We start from the raw sequence: 13,795 nt of genomic DNA, 5'->3' as shown, positions 1-13,795 counted from the left end.
GTGGTTTGAAGAGTGTAGATGTAGATGCAGAACGTACAAAATTAGCTTCGTAGAGTACAAGGCTTTGTTTCTGCTTACGGCGAAAAAATTGTACCATCATGTTGTGTGACATTCCTTTTATTTAATATGTTCGCTAGCAAAAGCGAACCTGGTGTTAAAAACAGCAAGGAAACACCCGTGTCAGTAAGCTGTCCTGCCACAAGGATGGTGAAGAAGTGAGGGGATGTGAGGTGTGCAGAGTGGCAGGCGAACACATGACACGAGCAAAAAGATGGCTGCGGACGACAAGTAAAAATTGTATTGTTGACACCAGTTCAACAGTTTTAAATCGCTTCCTCTGTCGCGATTGGCTGTAAAACGCGAAGTTTTCTCCCCGCTCTCGTGGGAATTCGAAGGGAAGAGGGGAGACACGAGACGGGAGGAAAAACGAGAATAAAAGAGTTAAACGAAAAGTGGGAGGAGTGACAAGAGAGCGAGAGAGAGCGCGCGGTACATATTCCGCGGCGGCTGGCGCGACAGTGGCGGCAGCGCCCCGTTTCGCCTCCGCTCCGAGGTGTCATTATACGGTGGGGAGGGGCGAGCGAAGCCCCGCCCAGAGCGTGCCAGCGACCACGCCCCCGCGCGCCCTCCAGAGCGCTCTGGTGGGGAGTGCGGGCACTGCGGGCTCGCGGGCGGGCCGCCAGTCGCCAGTCTGCACGCTGCCGCGCCACGACGCCTGCCGCTCGCCGTGGCCGCATACAGCGCACACGCACTATGACCGCGGCGCACGCCAGCGCGCCTAGCTGCCAGGGGTTCTTCACGATTCAGCCAACAGCTGTGTGACTTTTTACCATAGTGCGAGCCGCTCTCTGCCAGTGACTCTTACTTTTTTTCTCGAGTTATTCATGCTTGATGAGACGGCCAGTAGCATGACAGTCCTGAAGGTAAGCCATTCCATTCACCACCACCACCATCACCAGCAGCTTCCCCCGCCGCCGAGCAGCGCCGCGTCCCCAATGGACACTTCGGCCGTCGACTCCAGCGGCGAGGACAATGAGATGTCGACGCCGTCGCCGAACAGCCTCAAGGCCGCGGCGGTGACCAACAACAACAACATAGCGACCAGCAACAACAACAGCGGGGGCAGCGGCACGAGTCCGCCGGCGCCTCCCCCGCGGCAGAGCCACATCAGCTTTAGCGTGGCGTCGCTGCTGGCCGACACGAGGCACGACCGGCGCTCGGCGACGCCGACGACGCCAACGCCGCCCCCGGCGCCGCTGCCTCACCTCCAGGCGACGTCCTCCGACGACGAAGACGGCTCCGAATCCGGGCACGGTAGCCTGGTGGACGTCGAGGTCCTCCGCGAGCCGACGCCGTCGTCGCAGTCGCCGCCGACGCTGCCTCAGGTGCTCCCGCCAGGAGGCCCCGGGGGCGGCGGGGGCGGCGTCGTGGACGGGCTGCACGCGCTGCACCGCTACCACCACCACCCCCACGCGCACCCGCAAACGGCGTCTCCTGGGGGAGGCACGGTGGCGCCCGTGAGGCCGACGCCGTTCTCGGCGCTGGCCGCGGCCGCGGCGGCGTATTCTGCGGGCTTGCAGCACCACGGCCCCCCTGCGGGGGCAGCGGCCGGAGGCGGCGCGGGAGGCGGCTCGTGGACGCTGGTGCCGCACTACCCGGCCTCCGTGTTCCCCGGTGCCGGCGCCATGGGGCCGGCGGCCGCAGCAGCCGCCGCCGCAGCTTTCGCCGCGGGACTCGGCTCCTCTCCAGGTAAGCTTCAGTACACCCTCTACTTCATTAATTTGTGTTGTCAGGGTTTCACCAATCATTCTTCTGTATTTTCATACTGAATGTGTTGCACGCGGTGAGTATTTGTTAAGTACTTTATAATACCACGTTATCAGCTTCAGTGACGTTTATTTGCCGATATTTATAGGCACGCCGCGTTTCGGCATCATGCTTACATCATGAGCGCAACAGTTACTTATTCATCAGTTATTAATTATAGAATCTTTACCTCGGCTGTACTCCAGATTCATCCTGCCTTCTTATTGAATGGCTTGCACGAGGTAAAATATCGCATATCACTTTTAAAATACCATGTTACCAGTTTCAGTGACGATTATCTTCCAATATTTATTGGCATTTTGCGTTTCGGTATCATGCTAGCATCATCATGTACAAGATATTCATCAGTTTTTGATTACAAATCCACGTGAAGTAGTGTGCAAATTTTTTTACGCTAGTCATATACAAATAGCTGGAAGGCACCTAATGTTAAAAAAAAAAAAAAAAAAAAAAAAAAAAGCAGATACATCCGTGATGATAGCAGCATGTTGCAGAAACGTTTCATGTCAACAAATATTGGAGACGTTTTTCACAGTTCGCGCAAATAAGTAATTTACAAACTGATACACAAATAATGGTTAGGCACCTGATGTACAAAGAACAATTAGGTCCTGCTGAACGCACCATGAGGACGAAACGCATCGTGTCAATGAATATTAAAAAAAATAAACGTCAGTGATGCTGAAAAGTGTTAGTATATAAATTCATATCACAGTCGCAGACCCCAAACAACTACCAAATATACAAAAATTCACGAGGGTCTTACTTTTATGACTTAGCAGGTTTCATTATAGTACGACAGCGTGTTCCTTGTCGTCGCACTATCTTTATAAATATGACACAGCAAACCTCTCCTGGAATCTCGGTCGCTAGCATTCGCAAAACACGTTCTACACACTATATAATTTTTATATTATTAGTAAGAAATGTAATTTTCTCATCAGAAAATCAGATCTAATAGTGTCTACTATGCTGCAGTCTTCTCCAATATGACACTGTTTTTGATTAATAATGAAATTAAAACTTATCTTTGCCTCATGTACTTTCTTTGATCTCTAATCATTACATGTATTTGGCGTGTCCTTAGAATGGTTTTACAGCATCTGATGTTTACATGTGTCCGCACAACAATTATAGCATGTAATTATCAATTACATTAGTACTGTACGAACATCTGTGCCTCACGTACATTCTCTGATTTCTAATCATTATATTTATTTGGCGCGTCCTTAGAATGGTTTTACAGCATCTGATGTTTACATGTGTCCGTACAACAATTATACCCTGTAATTAACAATTAGATTAGAAGTGTACAAACATCTGTATTCGTAAAGGTTGTGCCCTTGTCTGTGTTAAACTCTTTAAGTAAACGCAATGTTCCGTATCTTGTCACTAAACCTTACATTTAGTGTGATTGCTGAGTTTTTCTGCTGTCGCATGGACTGAAGGTCGTACACCCATTAGCAAGCGGGGACGTAACTAACTTCGAGTTAACATGTCGTAAGAATAATTTATTATCATCTTGCTGCAAGCCCGTAAATTGGTGAAATAAAGAAAATTTTTGTGTGGATGACGATCTTCCGCAGCAGCTGTTAATAAAATATTTTTTCTGCTTTAAGCGTGCTGCATTGTAAGAGAAAGATACACCAGGAGTGTTTCGGTTTTATTGACAAAGTATCATCATCATTAGTACTGTTTCTGCAGACATTGCTAACTTGATACGTTTCAGCATTCTTATTTTCATTGAGTTAAAAACAGATTCATTATGAAAGTCATGCACAATTTACTAACGATGTTTATTTCTTGTTTTTACATATTTTGAAGACAACAGGCTTATCTCTGGTTGCAATGATTGTGACCAGTTGAAAAACCCTGGGTCTACTCTCACCACTCGCGTTATTTCGGTTATTAAAGAAACACAGCACTATTAATAAACCAATCCGTAAATGGTTCGATTGCCTTTTCGATGCCTTAGTGGCGTGTCAGGTGTTCTTAAAACTGTGCGTTTCGCTGCTATCAAAATTCACTAATGTTGCTGCCATGTGACGTTGTGTTTCTGCCTAATTCTTGTCTTCGTGTACACTTGTTTAAGCCTCTCTCGCTGCTGTTAAAACATATGCAGCATAACGCCAGTAGACAGCAGTTTTGGCATCAGAACTACGTTACCTACAATTACATGTAATTTTGTAGTTATGAGCTGACCGGTGTAGTTATTATATGATTGTGTGTAAACTCCTGATGATGCAGTATCAATTCTCTCATCGTAACAAATAAAAACTGCAGTATAATGTGGTTTCTTTTTGGTCATTAAAAGTAACATATTAGAACGCTGTTAGCCAAAGTGATGTAACAGGAGAAAACAACGCAAGAATACTTACGAAGAACTAAAGCTTCAGTTGAGTCAACAGTTTGTTTGAAGCCTAGTGTCGTTCACAGTCCCATGTAGCCTTAACTATAATTCCATTAAGTGAGAAAGAGGTTCATTTCTTTACGGAACGTTCAATTGACCGAGTACATTATTTTCTGTTTCTATCAGCAATACTCCAGATAATGGTGGGCTGCTGCTAAAGTTGGTTACGGGAACACCTGTCTTCCTCAGCGTTTCTGTAAAAAGCATACGCATTACTAGCAACACTTAAAAGATTTCTTATTTTGTCTGCTGTTTGCTGCTTGGTGTACTTGTATGTAGTACTTCATTCAGAGTACAGATAAGTATTACTTCCATTACCTATCCAAAATAAGACGACGTTCGGTCCTGATGTGAATGATTAATGTAAAACAAGGAAAAAATTATCTAGTAATGGTAGCATGTTGTCGAAACGCGCCTCTCTACCCGTCAATTAACAGTGACTGGAGTAACAAACTGGATTCCTTTCTCGTAAATTATGACATGTTTTTCCATAAGTCTTCTTGCTATTCTGCCACTGAATATGTATTGAAAATCACGGAGTTTTAATTTTTTTTTTTTTGTTATTTTTGGTCACTCTTTACGTCCTTCGTCGTATGGTACACGCAGATCGATAGCAGCAAACCTGCACTGGCATCTTAATTTTATACACCTATCAGCATGATGTACCTTTATTTACGGTCTGTGCTTGTTTTTATGCGCCTATGGAACTAATGACGTGTGGTACAGCCAAAGCACAACCAAAGTTATTCAAAGAGTTTGGTTGTACTGCTGTACTGAAGTGAAATATTGGTGCAAAGTAGTACCAAGGCCACTGAAGATAACAATGCCGCAATGCATTGTTTTGAACTCCCCACTAAATTTGTCTGAATCAACGCTCAGTCGACTTATTAAAACTATCTTCGATGTTCCATCTTATGTTTGTCCGCCATATAGAAATCCCTCTACCACTATATGTAGACCGATTTTATGTGTGAATTTTATGAAGAATGTTCCTTGTATTGTACTATAATGGAAAGTTGTTTTTCGTGATAACTATTGCGGCCAGATGATTTAAAAGTTTGTCACAGCCACATTACTCTACGTTGTAATGCTATCGGTGTTTTCTTGTAGATGGGGTGGTACTGCAAGTTTATTTTTTCATTTCTGCGGTGCCGGCTGTGAAAGCTCATATTGTTAGACACGTATTGTGTATGTTGATACATAACTAAAACTAGCGACCCACCCCAGGTTCGGTAAGGTAGCTTTCAATGTCTACTGACTTGTTTGGTGAATTACATACACTTACCTTCCCTGTGAATTAGTCTATCTAGTATTGGAAACCGTATTAAATTCCCTACTGTAGTTCCTGAGATTAGCCTTCACATACAGACCGAAAAACACGGCGGGGGACTTCAATTTATAAAATGTTGTGATGCTTCTGCCGCAGTACAACTGAAGCAAAATAAAATAATCCTATGGATTAACCCAGCAACGCTCAGTAGCCGTTAAGTAGCTCCGTTTCAGTATCTTCATTTTACACTTTATCGAAGAAATCGCATATGCATTGCTCAGGATATATTTTTATCTTCGTAGCAAACACACAGTTTTCAACACTACGCGTATCTTCCACTTGCTAATGCGAACATCATTGTAAATAGTGAAGCGAATGGTTTCATCTTCTTCCAGTTATGCTAATCTGTCAATTACTTCCAGTACCTTCGGTTCAAATCTACCTCATTGTAATCGGCTTTTTTAATTCTATTTTGCATGGACTAATATGAACTCTGCTTTTTTCTATTATATCTACTACCGCTTTATGCTATTTTAGTTTTAGTTACTTCGAAGTGTCGTATTCCACGTTAAATGTTATTGTTTTTGTAGGATGTGTGTGTCGTTAAGAACATAATTTAAAATACGTAGAAGGCCTAGTTAGCCGTAAAAGAGAGCTTTATGCTCCTAATTTTATGGTGTTTCGATAAGGCAATTTCCAAAACAGTCGAAATTATTTCCACCATCCGCTGCAAAGTAAGTCCTGTGGTCAGCCCATATCACCAGTAGAAGGAATTAGGTTGGAAAACTGTGCTTAAATAGCTATTTTGTACATCGTGAATGCAGGCAACAATTAAAATTTAATCTACAAATTCGTTCTGTTTAAGCAAAGAAATAACGAAATGGTAGCGCTACGTAATTGTTTATTTAAAAAGATAGGAGTGTAATTCACAGTTGTGGTTCAGAATCGAAGAAGTACGCACTAAAATCCTAAAGATAATTAAATTTCTCCAGATGACAAATGGAACGCAAATGTTTCGGGGTAAACTTCAGTTCAGGACGATGTATTCGTGCAGCTGGCTACGATAGTTGTTTTTATTAACATTTTCTGAACTCCACTGCGAGGTTCTGCTCAAACCGAACTGTCGGTAACAGATGACCATGTGATTATTAGGAAGGCTTGTTTTCTATCCACTGCTCTGATTCGCCCCCTCTACCTCTCTTCTGTCCCCACCCACCCGTACGCGCACACACTGGAGAATCTGAAAGCGTAATAAATTTGTTCTGAGCGAATCTATAAACATTAGTAAACTTATATTTATGTTAAATACAGCTACGAGTCGTATGAACTTACTAACATACGCCAATCACTGAAAAATTTTGACGCCCTTGAAAAAGGAAAAAAATAAAAAAGGTATTTTTAGTACTTGGAAAATGGCCATCATTTAGTTAGAAATATTTATTTCCGAAAATAAAGTCAACTGATTTGTACTTCAAGTAAGACGCACGCAGCCCTTTGTGACTATACCTTCTAAGGCTGCGTCCCTGAGAGCAGATTGGTTTTTCAAAACTTACAGAACATTTAGTGACTTGTAGTTAGTTTTATAGCAACTGATAATTGACGCTTATTCAGGAGCACACTTCATTCCGATGAAGCTTTAAAAGCAGCAGAAACACAAGAAGGATGTTGCTTCGGGTGCTGCAATGTCCTTTGATATCGCCGTTAAATGCTTTCATAAGCCCCTTATACTGAATAACGATTATTAACTTTTTTACTGATTGTGGCCTTCTTTGGTACAGTATTCTTCTTCTGGGAACCATATTTAAAGCTCTCTTCTTAAGCTACTAAGTGCTGATAAATACATTTGTAACTCTCCTGTCAGTATATGTTCGTCTCAGTATTGCGCTTTCAAAGACGTCGATATATTTTGTAATAACTTATTATTCTCATCAGATTAAATGACTGTATCGTGCTGATACCGCGATAGTGAATTCAGTGGAATTACCAGGTCCTACAGAGGAGCTAAAACTTCTCGATAATGGGGCAGAGAGGGAGAAGCTAATTCATTTGTCACATGTACTCTCCTACGTACACGAAGTCGCTTCTAGTTATTTTTCGTGCCGGATTCCTCTATCCCATAACAATTTCCTTGGTGCCATGCTAGCTTCTTCACAGTCAAGATGTTATTTTTAATCAAAATTTATCACGTTACGCCATTCGGAAATCGTCTCCCGTAAACGGTTATTCCCTACAGTTAGAATTACTAACAGGTCTACTTGAAATTACCAAGTGTGTTTTGTCCCCAAGCCATTGTAATTCAAACGGTTTCTTTGCGTTTGTTTCCATAGCCACTACGAACTTGTTAAAGGATAAAATTTATATCCCCCGTAATTATAAGCTTTAAAATGGATTGACACATGACGATAGGCCCGATAGGTCTTAAAAATTATTTTTTAGCTTAAGATTGTGCTATTAAAGTGTTCTTAAAACCACATGTATCACTTAAAATGTTTCTGTATTGAATATGGTCAGTCCTGGTATCTCAATAAATTATAATTTTTGACAAAATGTTTGCAATTTTCGGGGATACTGATTTTAGCCATTCAGCTACATTAATTTTATAGCACGTAAAATAGTGAGCGTACAAACCATTCCTAGCTACTGTAGCGCCACAAGTATCAATTTAAATTATATTACGGATTTTTAAGGCATGTTAAGTGTTTTCACTTCACAAAAAATTAATTTATAATATTTTATTGTAGCTATACCTATTCTATCAATATTTGTACGTACATAGTATAAACAACAATTCTCGTGGAATTTTACACAAATTTCGATTCTGACAGATTTTCAGAAACCCTGATCACTTACAATTAATTTAATTGCTGACCTGCACTTGTAGGAGACACTGTATCCATGTAATTCGTTGTCTGTCGCAGTCCCATAATTGAGGGAATATGTGTTGAGCCAAAATGTTGCAAAACGTGTCTAGAAGGAAATTCCGTATCAGAGCTTTGTGCAGTTCTGCTGCGTTCAATTACACCACTTGCTAATTTTAAGTTACTATTCAATATAGATACACATGTTTAAAAAAATTTGAAAGGTTCTCCGAAGATCACACACAGTCTTGCTTGTGATAATATTTCGGTATCCAAGCAGAGAACCAAATTTCAAATTTTGAATTTTTGTGGAAAGATTCGTCTGAGGCAACCGCAACATGTTACAAGATCATGATATATAGAATTATGTAATATGTAGTCTCGTAATGTGCCACAACTATTTCAAGGTTGCTGATCTTGTAGCTGAATAGAGATATTTACAAATTGTTATTTAATTTTGATGCCCACTTTGTGTTTTACAGGTAGTTATTTCGATATAAGACCAACGTCTGGGATATGTAATTATTTTCACCTCGGTGACTTTGAGCTTGACATGCCTGTCAGTTAGGTTCGTGACAACCACAGTCTCGGTTTTGCAGCAAGTTTTGTAGTTAAAACACCTCACGCCGTCCCTTAGGAAGTGTATTTCTCTCTGTCGATCCAGTTAATTAATTTACTGTTTTACTCGCAGAAATAGAAGTGAAGCTTTCAAATTGGTCTGTGTAAGAACCAAACTTCTACAGTTTTCTAATACCTAAACGTATAAAAACATTGGTATATCCAACCTAGCTATTCGGTATTGGTACCTTCAGCCTAGCTATTCCCCGAGATCCGGCATGACATGGGCCATGCATGAGGTAGAGGATTGGTCTTTTAATCAAAAGAACTATTGTACGTACATGGTTCCTGTTAGACATATCACTATTAGCGTATGTCCAGAATGATAAGTAAACACAGCCACTACCCACACATTCACGGAGAAGAGGTGCTAAGAACAACAGCTCCAGTGTTGTACAACACATGTATTGTGGAGAATACAAGTGTAAGATCAAATAAGCAAATATAATAGCAGAAATATCACGTCGTCAAAGGATATAGACTTTAAAGAACTGCATGCAGTAGAGAGGAAATTCCTGAAAATAAGTAAATTTCTGTGCGCACAGAATTCACGTTCCTCTGCGGCTTCTATCATTGAGCGCCAACAGTTTGAAATTCGGGGTACGGCGAAAGGTGAAGATTGCTGAGATGACAGTCCCCACGCAAGTAGTAGTGTGGGAAGATGAGAACCGTGTAATTACATCAGCAGGCATTGTGCGCGAATGGTCTATTGGTGTCAGCGAAGTGAAAGGCTTGGAGGTGATGTATCAGGCAACGTGTGGGCCGGACAGAGTAGCGACAACGATGCGAAGGGCACAACAAAATTAGTATCTGTGTTAAAGATTGCGCAGCAACAAGAACAACATTAAAAGCTAGCTGGAGAACTCAGCAATTAAAGGACTAAACGAACAGTAAACTCATACAAACAAACAAACAAAATGATTTCTGTTCAACGGTGGTGAAGAATACTGACACTGCATAATTATATCTACGAACGTAAAATGTGATGTACATTAATTTGTCTATATACGGTACAAAATGTTCAATAATATAAAAAAATGAAAGGTGCCTGGAAACAAAAAAAACCGCAGTATTTATGCGGTAGGGAGCGATTTCTTTACTTTTCCCCTGAATATAAAAAATTAATCCGAATAAAATTTTACGCTTGAGCGTAGTATAACGGAAATTATGTCAGCATCTGTGAAATTATAATAGTGCATTTCGAATTATTATTGTTATAATATCTTCTAACAGCATTCTATTTGGCGTTACGCGGTAAGACAAAATGTAAAGCATATTTATCACCAAAATGTCCGTTGCAAGGGGTATGTATAAGACTCAAACACTGCAATAGTCACAAATATTTTCAAAGATCCGTAGGGGGAAAAAATGAAGTAATTGACAACAGATATGAGCTGAGGTTAGAGCGTGGATGTTTCAAGGCGTAGGTGACCCGAATCTCGTAAGAAATTTTACTGTTCAACAGAAACATTAAACTTTCTTTATCAAAGACTCGAAATCGCAGAGACTTCCGTCGCTTTTGTCAGAAATCATACATGTAGCCCATGATAACTAATACCAAAAAACGGGAATATTGGGTACATCGATTTATTGTACAGGTTGTATTTATCTACATCTCGAAGATTTCTCTCCAATACACATTTGAGTGTTTGGCAGGAAGTTTCACAAAACTTCTAATTCTCATTCCTATTATCGAGTAGGATATAGGAAAATGAACAATTAAATCTTTCCTTTGAGCAATGATTTCTTTTATTTTATTACGGTGGACAACAAAATTGGTTAGAGTCAACAAAATATTTTCACATTCGGGAGAGAAAGTCGGTGACTTGAATTTCGTGAAAGATCTCGCCGCAACGAAAAACGCCTTTGTTTTGATGATTGTCACCGGTACTCGATTAACACAGCGGTGCAACTCTCTCCCTTACTTTACGAAGACAGTAGAACGAGGTGTCTTCTTCGAACAATGTCAATGTTCTACGTCAATCCTATCTCATGAGGGTTCCATACCGGGGAGCAATACTCCAGTGGAAGACGGACAAGCGTAGTCCAGACAGATCTTCGGTAGATCTCCAACATCTAATTTTATATCTTTATCCAATGGTTTTCCTTGTTTTATTTTATGCTTGTCCACATTACTTTATAGTTCTAAGTTTTTAAAGATACCACTCGAAGTATGAGGTAGAAGTTCTGTCACATTAGGACACCAGGTACAATACTGTTTACATACGCTGTTGGAATTCAACGCATCACACTGGTGCAGTTAACTAAGGTGCAGTACATCAAAGACACTACGCATCGAAGTATACACGTCATATAGTGCGAGTGCATAAAATAAAACGAATAGAGCAATACATGAGTTATTACAGATAATAAAAACGAGGATATACAAATATACGCAAACAAATGTTATTTCTGACTCATCTTGCTTTGTTCTAACGCAGGGTTTCACCCTTATAGGTAACGTAATGGCGCTTAGTGTATTTGAAACACACTATTTCCGTGCTTCATTGTCTACCACCACGTCAGAGCAACACTTTTTGCGTGCAGTGAATTACACCCCAGCAACTGGTCCAGTATAAGAAGTTCAGGCACAACAGTCTTCTCAGTCAACAGTATGCTACTGTAAATCGGTCCCCTCACATCTGCGGAAAATGCACGCTGATGATACGGATGACCAGCATCCTAGTCTAGTTCGTTGACCACGTTTTCATCGTGTATTGTAACGTTATACCACAGACGTTTAAAGGGTTTATATCTGCACTTTCCAGTGCAATAAGATCATCTGGATGTCATTGATAAACATATGAAACAGTCTGCGATTATTGTCAGTCATCCAACATGAAAATGATAAAGTGATATTTTCAATAGTAGGGGGTTTTCTATGATGAGATCCACATCTATTCAAATAAGACGGTGGCTCAGTCGGAAAGTATTAGGGATTGAAATTGTCGGGATTATATTAAGACAGTCATCCCAGCGTTCGCTCCATAATTCGCAGCCACTATGTTAACAATTACGTCATGTTGCTTCCTTAGAGAAGAAATGTTATGCCAAAAAGCAACATATTATGATGACAACTGTTTCAATTAAATGTGAATGGTTGCCGTGAGGGAACCACGGTTATTACATTTGCATGCATATGCGTACCCATAAGCCACTTTGCAGGGCGTGAGGGGTGGTACTTCGTTCCCATACCATTCGTACTATTTGTATATGTTTCCTGGGAAAAGTAACTGTATATATGATTCCGTAAGTTAACTAAATCCTCTTTTCTTGTTCTCATTGTCCCAAGAAGAGGTATACCGTCTACCATTACTGCCAGTTCTCTTAGGTACATATCTGAATAGCAACGACACGTCGACACTTGATCAAAGCCCAGAGTGGAGCACACTAGGGCCTTTTATGGGGTTTCTTAAACACACAGTTCATTTCCCACCGTTTCACAAATAACAATGCTTTTTCCTTAGTCTGTTATTGGTCCTAAGACCTCGAACCAGTTAACAGCGTTTTGTGGTATTACCTACAGTTGTATGAACGATGGATCAGGATCCACTGGCTTCCATGTCCAGGTCTGACCGCTGTAGAATTACGAGTTCTTCTGGCAAAATGGGGATGTGGTCCTACCAATTGGGAACTCTTGCATTTGGGATAAAATTTTCGGTTCCAATATACATATGACAACTACAGGAAACTTACCTGAATCATTAATCGGGAAAGAGGAGTGGAACTTTGTTAGTTAGTTACTGTGTGTTTGTGTGCGAGAGGGACAAAAAGAGAAAGAGTATGTGTCAATATGTTCCCATTTTATGGTGCAATATACGGGGGGAGAGGGGGGGGGGACACTTCAGAGTTACACTTCATTATGGCATGACAAGTAACTTTTATTCAATGCTACACTACACCTCAAGGTGGCACACGCGTGATATTATTTTGCAACATAGTCACCAAGACTCCGTAAACAGCGAAGCAGCGTTCGTAAAATATTCTGCCGTTCGTTCAGTTCCTCGACAATAGTACTTCACTCCTTGGTTATGTAATCATTCGACAACTGGTGGATGAGTGTCCCCATCATCCGAAAACCTTCGGTTGTTGCGAATCAGCTCCTCTGCTGTCTGTACATCGCCATCTTGATCGATGCCGATGACTTTCCTTTCCAACCGGCATCAGCCACGTCTGTGGGCAAACTTAAACTTTATCCATAGGCCCTGGCAGGCCCATCGCTGTTGAGGGTGCAACGTGCCATCATCCTCCTCCAATGACGTCATTGGATGTAGTATGGAGGGGCGTGGGGTCACCACACCGATTTTATTCGTAAAACATGCATTGACTTGGAATAGAGCATTATTATAGAACATGCGAAAAGCAGTTGGAGCTATTTTAATAACAATCCCAACAGAAACGGACAACAAACACGTGGCATAAGAATTGGTACAGCACTGCTGAGACTATTAGTGTCTCTGTAGCCGTGTGTCGTGGCCTAAGGACGTGTGCACGTGCGGTGCGCAAGGCTTCCCCTACCTGACCTGTACGATAGTTCCTCGCATTGGTTGCTGGAAGTCCGTCGTATTCCAGAATGGCACTAAGAGTAGTCCGGAAATATTACGAAGTGGCGTAGCAATGAAGTACAATGCTGCATTTGCTTTAAAAAATTAAATATTTGTCTGCCGCTTTTATGAAATAATAAAAGAGGTAGGAAATTGTGGTATCAGTAATAAATTAAAACCTTAACAATTCATTCACAACGTACAATAAGAATTAAAAATAGCTGATGGGTTGCCTGTTGCCACCTTCATCTACTTGTACACAGAACAT

At 41.3% G+C, this 13,795-nt stretch overlaps 1 protein-coding gene across 1 annotated transcript in view; it reads left to right on the top strand.

Moving 5' to 3' along the window:
- The first annotated feature begins 709 nt into the window (after positions 1-709).
- LOC124606023 (muscle segmentation homeobox-like) overlaps positions 710-13,795 on the top strand; it is a 242,383-nt gene continuing 229,297 nt past the window's right edge. Inside the window, exon 1 of the mRNA XM_047137986.1 lies at positions 710-1,749. Within this exon, the coding sequence (XP_046993942.1) occupies positions 885-1,749 (865 nt within the window). The 5' untranslated portion in view covers positions 710-884. The remainder of the gene's footprint in view (positions 1,750-13,795) is intronic.

This window comes from Schistocerca americana, chromosome 3 (genome assembly GCF_021461395.2).
Source record: "Schistocerca americana isolate TAMUIC-IGC-003095 chromosome 3, iqSchAmer2.1, whole genome shotgun sequence".
NCBI lineage: Eukaryota > Metazoa > Arthropoda > Insecta > Orthoptera > Acrididae > Schistocerca > Schistocerca americana.
Note: the sequence above shows the minus strand (reverse complement) of the source record. Positions and strands in the feature narration are given on the sequence as shown.